The sequence below is a fragment of the Spinacia oleracea genome, chromosome 4 (assembly GCF_020520425.1).
Source record: "Spinacia oleracea cultivar Varoflay chromosome 4, BTI_SOV_V1, whole genome shotgun sequence".
NCBI lineage: Eukaryota > Viridiplantae > Streptophyta > Magnoliopsida > Caryophyllales > Amaranthaceae > Spinacia > Spinacia oleracea.
In genome coordinates, this window is record NC_079490.1 from 74,189,624 (window position 1) to 74,203,658 (window position 14,035).

General features: G+C 40.7%; 1 protein-coding gene across 6 annotated transcripts; it reads left to right on the plus strand.

Moving 5' to 3' along the window:
• The first annotated feature begins 5,591 nt into the window (after window positions 1-5,591).
• On the plus strand, window positions 5,592-9,559 carry LOC110795598 (4-hydroxybenzoate polyprenyltransferase, mitochondrial-like). 6 transcript variants are annotated; one of them, XR_002535337.2, is made up of 7 exons: window positions 5,592-5,750; window positions 6,366-6,484; window positions 6,908-7,017; window positions 7,777-7,872; window positions 7,992-8,088; window positions 8,932-9,015; window positions 9,088-9,559. XR_002535337.2 is itself a non-coding variant. In XM_056826666.1 (6 exons), the coding sequence occupies exons 3-6, from the start codon at window positions 7,008-7,010 to the stop codon at window positions 8,999-9,001; spliced, it is 273 nt and encodes a 90-aa protein (XP_056682644.1). In that variant the 5' UTR covers window positions 5,592-5,750; window positions 6,366-6,543; window positions 6,908-7,007; the 3' UTR covers window positions 9,002-9,559. The 6 variants fall into 6 exon arrangements, 4 of the variants coding, with proteins under 4 accessions (XP_056682644.1, XP_021856310.1, XP_021856309.1 ...); XR_002535336.2 differs by having other exon boundaries at window positions 9,120-9,559; XM_056826666.1 differs by having other exon boundaries at window positions 6,366-6,543; window positions 8,932-9,559.
• The last annotated feature ends 4,476 nt before the right edge of the window (window positions 9,560-14,035 follow it).

The window sequence follows — 14,035 nt, forward strand, 5'->3', positions numbered from 1 at the left end:
GAAACGGAAATATGAAATATTTGTTCGAAACGGAAATTAATTCCGGAATCGGAAATATTAAATATTGTTCGTATCGGAAATAAATTCCGGAATCGGGAATTTAATCGGAAGCGCGTCGTACGAATTAGCATCGGACGAGACTTGCTAGACGAAGGCCCAGCACGAAGCCAGGCCTACGCTCAGCAAGCCCAAGCGCCCAAAAACACGCTGCCAAGCCACGCCCGGTCCAGCGCAAGGCCAGGCCCAGCAATGGCCTTGGCGCGCGCGCGGGGCTGCGACGAGTGGGCTGGCGCTGTGCGTGGGCCGCAAGGCCTGCGTGCGGTGCTAGCGTATCACTCGAAGTGTGTTACTCGAATCCTAAGGCTACCGGGATTTGTCATATGATTAAATCTAATCCTAAAAGATTTAGTTTATTTAATTAGAGTCCTAGTAGGATTATAATTAAATAAATTAGTATCCTAATAGGATTCCAAATCCTTTTCCATAACTCTATAAATAGGTGCCTAGGGTCACATATTTACATCGAGTATTCAAGTATTCAAAGTGATTTTTAAGAGAAAAAATTCAGTCACACAATTGCCTATAAGTGCCGAAAATTCTAAGTACCTTAAGGGCGATCCTAGTTGGTCAAGCTTAAGGCGGATCCGGACGTGCTGTGGACTATCTACGGAGGGACGACACTTGGAGTCCTAAAGACTTGTTCTTGTTCGGTTCGGGCGCAGGTAGGGAAGGCACGCAACAAAGAGTATGCATCTAAACTATGCTAAATGATTATGTGTAAATAATATGCTTTCCTGGCTTTATGGTTTTTCCGCATGATTTATGCATTGTCATATGTATCATAACCTAACACCCTTGTGATCCCTGGTGTGGGGATCGCTCAACGTACACCCGCAGGGCAGAGATTGAGAGTTCGGCGGACTGTAACTACCGAGAGGAGTTCTCATCGATAACTCCAGAGGCAGGTTATCCTTACTAGCTCAGCATAAATAATTGAAGGGACATGCGTTAACTATTAAACTATTCTGAATTGATTTTAGCAATATGCAATACATAATACTAAATCGATCGTGATTATCTTGTTTAGATTGATTTAAGGTACCTAGCATGATAGTTCAATTGTCCAAGGTATTATCTTTATTAGGCGTGATAGATCAATCAAATTAATAGTTTAACAATTTTATAAAAGGGTGATGAAAGCGATTAATTCATACGAAGGGACACATTACGACGCACCCTTGAGAGGTGCGTCACGGTTCTCAGAAAACTAACCACTTGGCTTTGCTATTTCTCCTTTTATTTAACGAATCTCGGGTTTCTGAGCAGTGTCCAGTATTTAGGCTTAATTCATCAGCTACAAGGGACAGGATACGTTCTGTTCGACTTTTGGGTCGATTGCGACAGAACGCGGGATCAATTTCGCAGCGTGAGGCTTAGGCTTAGGGTTGGAGTCAATACTCAGATTATGAATTGTGTGTTCTGTTCACGTCGGTTTTGAGGCTGTATTTATAGTGAAGAAGTTTGTGGAAATATAGATCTTTAGAATCCGAAACCAAAGAGAATTCGGAGACGACACGGCCCCAGGTATTTTCAGCGCCCAGGGCTGGGCGCCGAAGATTTCGGCGCCCAGATCCAGGCGTTGAAAATAGGATCTGAGCCGTGCTTTTTGTCAGATTTGGACTCTTAATCACGGAGCTTTTGAGACTTATCCGAGTTTCTTAGTGCGTATCAATCTTATGACGGAATGCGTCTGGGCCCGTTACGAACTCTAGGTTCGTTAGGAATTTAATTAATACGTAACTCTTATTTTCGAATTATAACAGGAATAGAATTTCTTTTGCCAATTCTATCTCTTTTAGGACTTATGTTGGAGTGCAACACCTAATTCTGACAGATTTCTATCTTTTATGTCTTGCCACTTTTAACAACTACCCGTTATGGAAGTTACTATTTTTAGCAGGTTCCTATAAATAGCAGGTTTGACTGAAATGAAAAGGGTGATCGAGATTCGTTATTTTATAGGAGATGCGTTGCCAAGTGGAGATTTATGTTCTCATCATCGAACCTTCCCTTTCGGGAATGGGGACAAAAGTAGGTGTCTACATTTAGCCCCCACTTTGACTGAGTCTTGAAGTAAGACGATGGTAAAAGTATTAGACGCAGTGCGTCGTACAAGCCATGGTGTATGTGACCTGTTTTGCGAGGGTCTCACGAGCCCCCGAGTGATAACATTTGACTTAAGGGTCATCACTTGAAGTGTTAACATATTCCTCACGTGTCATTGGAATTTGTTAAGTATAGAAACTCCCTCACTTTGTCATTGGAAGTACCTACAGATGTATAGAAACTCCCTCACTTTGTCATTGGAAGTATCTACAGACGTTTTCGAAATCAAAGCTATAAAGTGCAACCAGGCCTGGCTAAGCCCGATCACAAGGTAAAAATGTTTTTAAAGATTCTCATTTTCAGGGTTAGCTAAACGAGAAAACCCCCTTTGTTTTTATAGGACGTAAAACGAAGGAAAATCCAGCACATCGCTCTTTTTTGGAAAAGCGGAAAACCAATCCTTTTATTTTTGGAAAATGGAAACCATCTTTTGATTTTTGGAAAAAGATAAACCATCTTTTGATTTTTTGAAAAAGATAAACCATCTTTTGATTTTTGGAAAAAGATAAACCATCTTTTGATTTTTGGAAAAAGATAAACCGGGAAAGTTATCGTTGCAACAACTAAGGACCTGCGTGGTTAGTGGCGCAGACCCCGCCCGCTGAAGGTGGGCGAGCCTGTCCAGCTGAGGGTGGACGCCACGTTCGATAGAAGTGGACGAATCTGTTTTGATGTTTTGAAAATAAGGACCTACGCGGTTTGTGACGTAGACCCTGCCGGCTGAAGATGGAGAGCCTATTTTTTGAAGATTTCCTTTTGTTATTATTTTTGTTTTCGAAAAGTGAGGACCTGCGCATTTTAGTGACACAGACCCCGCCCGCTGAAGGTGGGCGAACCTGAATTTGTTTTTTTTTATTTGGGACTCGCATGGTTCTGACGCGATCCTGCCTGATCGAGGTGGGCCAGAACCTACTTCATTTATTTTTAGGATTTCTTTTGAGAATTTTTTTATCCATTCTTGTAAGAGCGAGTTCTCTCGAGAAATGCTCAGGTTTAGTTGCAACCTGAATGTGGGTTGGCAATGTGTCTAAATGGACCATCGTTTAATGGTCGTTTGCCTTTCATGGTTTCGAACAGGTCTTTGCGGCCCATAGGATGTATGTCACCGTTTAGAACTGGCTTAGTTGTGCCATTACTTGGGTCCTTGCGAAATGACTGGTGGGACCATATGTGAATGTAAACGGAGACCTTTGCCTTGAGTCAGCTTTTGAATTCGTCCAAGCACGGGACGCAGCCTGGAAGCGTTGTTTCAAACTTGCATCGTGTATTTTCTTTCTTTCGAGCCCCCAAGCATTCGTACTTGATGGTTGCTCTTTGCCAAGAAGAGTGCGTATTTTAACGTCCTTGATCGTGTTTGGGATCGTGCTCGTAAGTGCGAGCGACCTTGGTAGTGGTATGCTACTCTGATGAAATCGTGGAGTGCGACTTCATTTTCCGGGCGACAAAGTTCGCTTCTTTTTTTCAATGATTAATACATCGAGCTTACTTCGGCCCGGGTTGATCTTTTTGACAAATGAACGCTTTGAATTTGAGAAACCAACGACGTAATGATTTTTTTTGTTCCGAAGAATGACCTTGATTATTATATGTTTTTTTTATTGCTTTGAAAAATGTACACATATTTTTGGAGACGAGTCTAAGTTTCGACACTTGCTTTCACTATTTGGGCTCTAAAAGTGCTTTGGGCTTGATCTTGATTATAACAGGGCCCCGTGTCTACTAACACGGTTTTAGGCATTTTCCTGGTTCGCGTTTTGGAAGAGTTGGGCTTTGGGCTGCATTTTCAACGCCCAGGACCAGGCGTTAGATATTTCGGTGCCCAGCCTAAGGCGCTGAAAATGCTACCTTAGCAACCCTTTTCACTTTTCGAGATTTCTCAACGCGTTTCCGAATGGGATCAGGATGATTTCGTGTATATATAGGGGGTTAAGTACGTTTTTCTTTTTCACCATTACCAACTTCTTCTCTCCTACAATTATCTAGCTTTATTTTTTACTCTTGCCATGTCGATTCCTCCCTTCTCCCTCCAACGAGTTGTTAGGCGATGGCTTAGAGCCCTTAATCCCACAGAAAAAGGTTTGGTTGAAAGGATACCACTTAGAGGCACTTTTAGGCTTACTAAAAATTAACATTGATTATAACTTTCTGTATGCCGCCCTAACCATTTGGGATTCCGATCACCATGTTTTTGTTTTTCGGGGCAATGAGGTATGCCCTTTGCTAGACGAATTTGCCGCAATCCTGGGTTATCCTACCAATGCTACTCCTGCTACCCCTGGCACTGTTGAAGAGGGTAAAACAACTATAGGGGCTTTCCTAGGACTAGATGATGAAACGCTTGCTGAGATCATTGTGGGTGATAAGGTTAATTTGGCGAAACTTGCAAAACATCACTTTAGGCCTAGTAAAAATATGACTGAACATAAATTGAATATCTGGGCACTTGTATTCTGCTTGTTGAACCACTACTTACTGTCGAATAACAATGGTGAGTTTGGTGACATAAGGTTGATTCCCCTGATCAGTCAGATGGAGAGTTGCTATTCTATTATGCCGTTGATTGTTGCTGAGACCTTGTTGGGTGCGGATGAGTTAAAGAAGGATGCCAAGTCTGAAAATTTTAAGGGGAGCCCCCTATTGCTGTAGGTAATTGATCGTTTATTTGCGCACATATAATTATTTTTCTTTTCGTTTACCTCTGCCTGGAGCTGATTTTCAGCGCCCAGGGCTGGGCGTCGGAATTTCTGGCGCCTGGTCCTGGGCGTTGAAAATGCGTCCCAGGCCTTATTATTTTTCTGATCGTACCCGTTTTTTACAGACTTGGCTCATGGAACGACTTAGGCTTCCAGAAGCTCCTGCCGATCCTAAACATTATCGCCCTACAGCTTTAGGCAACCGAAAGTATTTGCACCAAGGCCAGGACGAGGCCGAATGGGCCTCCTATTTTACTCATGGCATATGTTATATTAAGTGGGTGGTACCGTGGTGGGGTTTGACTAATATGACGGGGGGTTCCGAGACGGTAGTTCATGTTTCTTTGTTGGGATTATCTCGTCCTGTTTACATCTTTCCTTACCGAGTCATGCGACAATACGGCTTAAGGCAAACTATCCCATTTGCTGATACGGTACCACCTAAAGTAGCGGTTTTTTCACGAGCACGGGTTCAAGCGTGGGCTAAGTATTATGGTGGCCTCCCGCGTTGGACCGTGACTACTGATGGTTTTCACTACTACAAAACCCATAGGTTCTAGACGCTATGAGCTCGACGCCTAGGTGTAAGCGCTGAGTGGGAAATCAATTCCCGCTTTTTTTCGACGCCTACAGGCGTCTAGGATGTTGTAGACATCTTTTGTCGTCGAGAAGGTACGTGCCTTGCACGTGTATTCAGTTTACCAAGGATTTAATAAGAGGCCAAAAGTATCCATCATCCCAACTCCGAAGTGCTCCCCGCACCCTCGCAATTCGCAAACTCTAAAAAAGTTTCACCAAAATCATTCTCTCTCTTGCCTCGCCGTTATCTTGCTCTCATGCCTCACAATTGAGAACTGCTAAGATGAAAAGCTCAATGAAAATCATGAAAAGGTAATAAATTTTCTCTCTTCTCTTGTTCTTGATTTCTAGGTTTCCTCATACATGTTTTTTTCATGTTTTTTTTCCAGATCTTATTATTAGTTTCTAGGGTTTTCTTGCGATTATTCAGAGAATCAATGTTTCTGTCAATTGCATTCCACATTTCTGGAAAGGAAATTTTTGGTTGAATTTTGTTAATATCTTCTTTTTTATCAGTTTATTATCGCTGAAGTTTGAAAATACCGTTTGTAATTTCGGAACATGATTATTTAACTTTGAATTTGTGGCTTTTCTAATATTTTTTTTAGAATTTTGGGGAAGACATAGTTGGCTAGTAGATTTATTTTACATGAAAATATTCAAAGAGAGAAATTTGCAGTTAAATTCTGGAATATGTTGACTAGCATTCCAACTAATAAAATCGTTTTATTAGTTACTTGCGTATGGTTGATTAAATCAATTGATGAACTGAATTTTAACAGGAAAATATATATCTTGTTATTTGTTGCAAGTTCAAATATTTTTTTAGGGTTCATTTGATCTAAATAAGTTGTATGTGGCTCATATACCCTGTATTATCTTGAGAATGGTCACAAAATAATTGTAGATGATTCCTCAATTATACAGGGCATATTATATCAGACATGGAGAGCTAAAATAGCAGATGCGGATAGACTACACGAGAGGAAAAATTTGGCAGCTTTACAATCATATTTGACAAAGAGTTGGTAACAAATCAAATTAAGGTAATGCCCAAAGGGCTCCAAGGGATTGAACTCAATATCACACATGTGTGGATGGTAAGGTGAAAACATGACTAAAGTAGTAAAGAATTATCTTAAAATGATTTGATAGAATAAACCAGAATGCCACCTATATAGGCATAATTATTAGTTTCAAAGAGTGCAAAATTAAGGATTTACTATTGGGTGGCGCTTTTAATTAGGTGCCAAATTCGAAGATTAGCTTCATCTCAAACATATGTTGTATTGCTTTACTCTTGTTAGTATCATAGTCTGGCTTATTTTGTAACTTATGGTTAAGTGGTTCTGGTGTAATATGCATTGAGAACTTATATGAAACAGAAATCTCCCTTTTGTTGTTGTTGTCCGCGGGTTTTCTTCAATCAATTTACAATTCTCGGCAATGAATGAAGTTATTTTTTTCAGGTGGAACATATTTAGTCACATCCAATTTCTAGTGGTTTTCAAGGGATTTCATTTCTAGGTGTACAACTTCTATTTGGTCTTGGAATTCTCCTTCAGCTGAATGATTACAGGTAAGTTCTATATTATTTTTGTTCTACATAACTAAGATGGACAAGATACTCCTCCACTGATGATGTCTGCTAGTTTTAAACTTTTCGTTTCCCTCTTGCCTTTGTACCAAGAGCCCAACACTGTGTGATCCTTATTCCAGAGGGTTTTTTCTGCAACTTTAGCCAAAATTAGTTATCAGTTATCACCTACCAAGTGAAGTAGCTGTTTTTTGGGTCTAATTGAGCTTTTGAGGTCCAACCAAAATTCTAAATGTAGCTCACACACATTTGGGGAATGGACAATGTTATCCGTGGGGACGTCGCCAAAATGTTTGTTGTCAGAGGAAGTTTAGAGTTTAGACCCTTATGTAGTCGTCCCATTGTATGTGTCTGGTGTATGTTGAACTTTGGTCTATGATACTATTTATGCACACCAGGTACTATCTTCTTCTCATAAATTTATAAACATCTATCTTCTATAATCAATGACCGATATAATAGGATATCCCCCTACCTAAAAAACAGAAAAAACATATATATGTGACTTGTTCCCTGTCAACTGTCAAGGTGTAGGTTGTTGATCTATGTCAAAATCATGGTTGTTTATTTGTGTTGCCTCGTGGAATGTAAATTATAAGAACTTCCCTTTATTTCTTAAGAACAAATCCCTTTTATCTTAATCCATAATTAGTTTCCAATATTATCTATGATCAAGATATGATCAGTGAAACTATAATTCGCTGAAAGAAGATGATCTGAAAGTTGGTGTGAAATCTACAGCCTTGAGGCTTGGGAACTTAACGAAGGAATGGCTTATTGGGTTTGGATTTATAACCATCAGTGGTCTCGCTCTTAGCAGATACAACGCACATTTGGGTATGCACGTCATACTTTGCTGATTATATTTTCTTATTTGTCACTTTTTCCTGGAGTTCTAGTTTAATTGGATTTGATGATTTTAACCCACCTTCTTTTATTCGTTTTTGTTCGAACAGGATGGCCATATTATGCATGCTTGACTGCTGCATCTGGGCAGATAGCATGGCAGATTTATGCAACTGGCTTGTCAAATCGTGCTGATTGCAATAGAAAGTGTGTTCTTCTCCCATAGATATAATTGCTATTTTTACTATTTTATGCTCGATTTCTTGTAGGTGAATCAGTTTTGATGTCCCTGTGTAGCGTTCCAAACAGCAAAATTCTAAATGTTGTCATAACTTGCAAAGAATTATGGGTCTTGTCTCAGTTCTGTTGTGATCTCAGCAATATGCAATGGCTCTTCCTTTGTTTTTTTTTTGGGGGGGGGGGGTGTGGTGATGGTGTAACTGTGTTCTTTCATGGACCCTATCAAATTTTATGCTTATTATACCTGACCTCTGAGTTTGTAGGTTAATGCACCATGGATGGGCAAATTATTGAATTTGTTATCCTTAGCTTATGGGATTGTATGTGTATGTCATGTTACTGACTTCTCTGGTAAGCTAGTTGTCACTATTTTGAATCACAATTTATTACATGATGGACATATCGTGTAAGAGGGACTAAATGTCAATCTATTGTTGAGTAAAAGTTACTACATTGACCAAATATCACTTTATATAATGTTAAAGAGATCATAATGGGAATCAAAATTCAGCTTCATCAATAAGTAGATATCACTCTTAAATAGTGTAACATATTTCAGTTCATCCCCAAATGCATTTTTAAGTAATCCATTCGATTTACCTTAGAAGTTGTCGTTTTGAATGCAATGGGTACATATTTTGGTTTCACTTTCATTGAAATTTCATGCAATTTGAAGTTGTTCTCAAACGATGTGATATATCTTAGTTAGTAAAACTATCAAAGGCTCATGCTTTTATCTTAGTTGATGGCATTGCAAACTTGTTCAGCTGTGCCCCTGTTGTAATCTACTTACTCCTTCTCAATTGCCAGGTTTGTTTCAAATAAATGGTTTGGTGCTCTCATCTTTAGCGGTATCCTGTTTGGAAGACTGTCCTCATAGCTGTTATTGTAGAGGTAAACTAACTTTTAATTTATATTGTTAGATTTGTATTAGAAGAATGCATAACTGTGTATTATGGACATAAGCTAATGTTGTCTGGCAATGAGCAATACCAAAGGAGAAAAGGACATATCCAAGCTGGCTAGAGTTACAAAGGGTTAAACAAGGGTTTTGGATCATAGGTTTTGTGTTAAAGATGAATGACCGTGTGATTCAAGTCTCGAGTATCCTGGCTGCATATGGCTCCATAACACAGAGAAGTTCTGGTATACAGATTATTCAAGTAGGTCTAAATCCGCAAATAATGAGAAATTGCATCAATTCTTGAAAACGAGAGAAGCTTTAATTACTTTAAATTTCTCGTTGCTTCTAATGTAAACAATTTCAGATGAAGTATGCCTTGATAGTATACAGTATTATAATGATATTGTAACTATTTTTTGTTGTTACTATTTCAATTTTGAAAAAAGTCCTTGTAAGACTCAATCAAGTCTTTTTTTGTACACTATATCATTAATAATGAATAGAATTCAACATTTAGACCCTCTTTGGTTATTACTTAGTTATCGTTATTGAATTTTATAATGCTAATAGTTTATATGTGAAAAAAATAGCTTATTCAAATAACGTTCATTTAGATTTAAAGCTCCAGCAAAAAAATCTAGACGCTTTTCAGCGTCGAGAAAATGCAGTAGGTAATTGTGGGAAGGTAATTGTCAGATGAGGCGGCAATTCAGATATTCTCGACAGCAAAACAAAAATCTTGACGCTGAAGAAAAAGTGTGGTCGCCAAAAAGCGTCTTCTTTCGTGTCGCCTAAAAGCGTCGAGAATATTCTCGACTTTAATTTTCTCGACGCTTCCGGGAAGCGTCGAGGGATAATTTCTCGACACTTTTTGGCGACGAAAAACGGTCACAAAAACGTCGATAACAAGCGGGATTTGTAGTAGTGTTTGTGGGTCTTTCCGAGAATTATAAGTTGTGGATGAGTTCTGATGATAAGGCTGTGAGAACTAAGGCTCGAAACGAAGAGCTGGCTGAACTTTTGATACCTCGAGGTAGGGCTAAGTATGAAAACCGTAATCCTGCTAACTCTCGTAAAAATGGCATTAAGACTGTGAAAGCTCGTCCTGATCGAAAGCGAAAGGAAATTCCTCCCCGTTCCAGTTCTAGGCCTAAAAAGGTACCTAACATGAAGGGGCCTGTTGTTCCCAAAAAAAAAATGCAAGCTCTCGCGGAGATCGTCGCCGGAATAATGTATGGGTTAGGAAAGTTCAGCCCCCAGTAGAACCAGTGGCTGATCGAATTGATGTTGATAATCCTTCCCCTCCCATTATTTGTGCCCTTGAGGCTGAGCGGGCTATACCTGTTCAAACTGAAAATGTTTCTGAGGCCTTGGCATCCTTGAAAGTTAGTGTCAAGGAGCCTGTTCTTATGGAGATCGACATAGGGGTAGCGCAGAAGCCTGTGGGGGTGGACCCTGCGAACATTGCCCTCTACAACACTCTATTTGATGATCCGGAAGAACTCGAGTAGTGTAGTTCTTGCTAGGGTGTAGATGCCCTTTATTTATTTCAGTTGTGTTTGTTTTTCATTCCTTAGCACTTTTGTTTTCCTTCTTATTATTTTTAAATATTTATAAAGGCGTGATTTTATTTTTCTGGTTTCTTTGCTTTCTTGTTCTCGCTTTGCTTCTCTTTTTTATTCGCTCATTTCCAACACTTATGCACATTATATATTTTTTGATTGGACCGAATCCATAAATGGGATTGCCTACGTATCCTTGTTAAATAAGTTTAACTTAGAATCAGGTCGCGCGTAGTTCTAGGTAGAGTGAATCTTAGGATGCCGGATTCGATAAGTATGTTCTGAGATGGAAACATATCATTTGAAACGGTAGAATAGGCGATGTTTATTTTGATCTGCTGCTTTGCCGTAAGTCGAAATTTGCTTTATGATTATTTTTTTGAGTACATGTGTTTTGCGCATTGTTTTTTTTTCATATTTTTTTTTTTTGGTGGTATGTATATCTGTGGACACGTGCTGTACCCCCCAAGTGCTTGTTATTTTTCCGTGTATGTGCGGATAAAATGACGATCACTTCTGGGTAAACTTCGGCAAGCAGAGAGTTTCAACGCCCAGACTGGGGCGTTAATGATTTCGGCGCCCACCTCTGGGCGCTGAAACTGATTCTTGGGGCGATTTTTGGCGTGTTGCTTCCTTTACATGTTTCTTGCTTTTATTTCTTTTCCTTTGTTTCGTTTTACTTTTTATTCGTCAGGAATCAATTTTGACACTGTTTCGGAAGGTTTTTGGACTGTTAGCGTGAGATGCGTTTTCGTCCGGATTAATTTTTCCTATTCGTGACTCAAAACGTCTTTGAAAATGGAGTTAGGATGCGAAAGATGTGAAGATCTTTGTGTAGGATTTTTGGGTGGGTTGAGGTGCGTGTTGTTAATGGTGGGAATGATGGGTTCAGGTTTTATGAATTTTTTTTTGTTGAGCAATATTTTGCATTGTTTGGATTTGACTTCTTTTTGGTTTCTTTGGGTTGCATGGGTTGACTTTTATGATTCCACGGATTGACCTTTATGTACAGTTTATTTTATGGATTTAGAGAATTGGTTTTGACGTCACGATTCAAGACCGAGTGGGCCTTGATATTGGGCCTAAAGTGGGCCGCTTCCTTATATTTTTTGATTTTGTTTTTTCGAATATGATTAGTGCTTGTTTAGTGTTAGAGCAATTTATAAGAGAAATCTTATTCCTTTATTAATTTGTAAAGTAAGGAAAACACACTTAAAATAAATTAACCTATATTCTAAGGGGTCCTAGGACCATCTCTAGAGTTTTATTATTTCTATCATCTAAAGAACTACTAGGCGTTTTGCTAAAGTGCTCTCTATGGATCAAGCCTTGGGTTTAGTCTCGTAGAACTTTGGTCCTTCACTTGTACTCATCTTGAACTCTATTCCCTTTGCATTGACCCACTGATATGTCTTCACCCATCCGTTCTCGGTCTCTTCTGGTGTTGATATGGGGGTGATTAACCGGGTTGGATTGAAACCATCATCTTGTAGGGCTAGGGTGGTTATTACAGTCTCGTCCTCCATAGGCCTCGATTCTTAAACAATGTCCACAGAGCTTGGTTATCTAATATTTCGGCTGTTTCAGTCTTGGGGAGGTGGGGTGCCTCATTCATAGTATGACAATCATGGAAAATCTCAAATCCGGGTTTTAGCAGGCCATTCTGAACAAAGGGCTCAGGGAAGTCGCAGCATGGGTGTTCTTCTCCTTCTCGGACAAACATACCGTTAAGGGTTCTTTGGTATGGGGGAAGAAGGGTGGTTTGTTTTGTCTTGGCTGGCTTAAGGCGTAGCCTAGACAAGTGGTCAGCGGTATCTTCCTCCGTTGGTGTGTAGCCTAGACCAAAGGGAGTAGTTTTGTTGGGTGGAGATGGAACATGTTTGTTCTTCTTCCTTATGCCCAATGGAGTTCCCGGGAAATAGCCTTGAGCTAGCAACATTTTAGGGATGACCCGGGACGCTCGCGGATCTAGAAATGCTAAGTTGTAGTCCTCAATGACCTGGATGACTTCATCCACTTGAAAACCGTAAAGGTCTTCTGCAGCATCGGTCGTTCCAACCATAGTACAACTGACGTCAAGAGGAGGGGCGCGTATTTCCAGAATTACCCCGTTATGGTTAAGTTTAACCATCTGGTGCAAGGTAGAAGCCACACCTCCTAAGTCATGGAGCCAAGGGCGCCCTAAGAGGAGGTTGAAAGTGGGCTTGATGTCAATTATCTGAAACTCCGTGGTGCGTGCCACAGGCCCGGTTTGTATTGTGAGGTTGATTTTTCCCAACACAGGCCTTCGAGAGTTATCATTGGCTCGCACCCCTTGCGTGGAGGTTTGGAAGTCATCATTTCCTAGCCCCAGGCAATGGGCGGTTCGCAATGGGCAAACATTTACCGCTGAACCGTTATCTACGAGGGCTAGGGGGATGTTTTGTCCTTTGCATCCAACCACTAGATAGAGAGCCTTATTGTGGGCGCCTCCTTCTTTAGGTAAGTCTTTGTCAGTAAAAACTATTGCTTTTTCCTCAACATCTCTCGTGACGTGGCTAACCAACGAGTCAGGTGTGATGTCCGTAGGGACTGAGATGAGGTCAAGTGAGCAAATACGTTTTTCACGATGTTCCTTTGAAGTGCACATGAGATCCCAGATGGTAATCTCGGCTTTGGTTCTTTTTAGTTGCTTCAAGAGAGGATTTTTGATGACTTCTGCGACGGTGATGTGCCGCACGTTTTCAGGAGTCTGTCTGACTGGGATGTCGTCCACGGGAGGTGGGCGAATATCCTTCTAGTATACCCTTCCGGACCGAGTGAGATTGTCAACTTCGGGCTCTTGAGGGGTGGTGTCAATGGGAGAGTGCCCGGACCAAGTTTCAGTAAAGAGTTCCTGGCCCGATACTTGGGACAGGTAGATATCTTCAGCATCATCATCCCACACACCGCACACTTCTCTCTCGATTTGATCCATAGGGACCATGGCGAGTGGTGCACCTTGGGGCGTAATATACACCGTAGGGTCAAAGTTCATATTTTCTGGTTGATCGAGAGAGATGTGACAAGAGCCGAGTGGGCTCTTGTTGTTGTTGGGTTTGCCAACGTTAGGGAGGGGTATTATTTCATCCTCTATCATATCCTGGATCATATTTTTTAGATTCCAGCAGTTTTCAGTATCATGCCCATTTCCTTGATGGAACTCGCAGCGGGCGCCCTCGACCCAATATTTATTTTTGAATGGAGGGTCAGGTGTGGGGCCTATGGGCCTTAGTTTTCCTTGTTTGGTTAGTCTTTGGAAGGCTTGTACTAGAGTCGACCCGAGTGGGGCATACTTTCGGTCTCGGATCCACCTCCCGGGGCTCCTTCGGGTTGGGGTTTCTTCTACAGCGTGGACCTCTTGAGCTTGAGGCGTGTGTGTTAGGTTATGATACATATGACAATTCATAAATCATGCGGAAAAAACCAT

What these genes read in the sequence shown, in the direction of transcription:
- LOC110795598 (XM_056826666.1), top strand. An exon ending in CAGATACAACGCACATTTGG is followed by an intron (nt 7,873 to 7,991) that starts GTATGCACGTCA and finishes TTGTTCGAACAG; the next exon opens with GATGGCCATATTATGCATGC. An exon ending in CGTGCTGATTGCAATAGAAA is followed by an intron (nt 8,089 to 8,931) that starts GTGTGTTCTTCT and finishes CTCAATTGCCAG; the next exon opens with GTTTGTTTCAAATAAATGGT.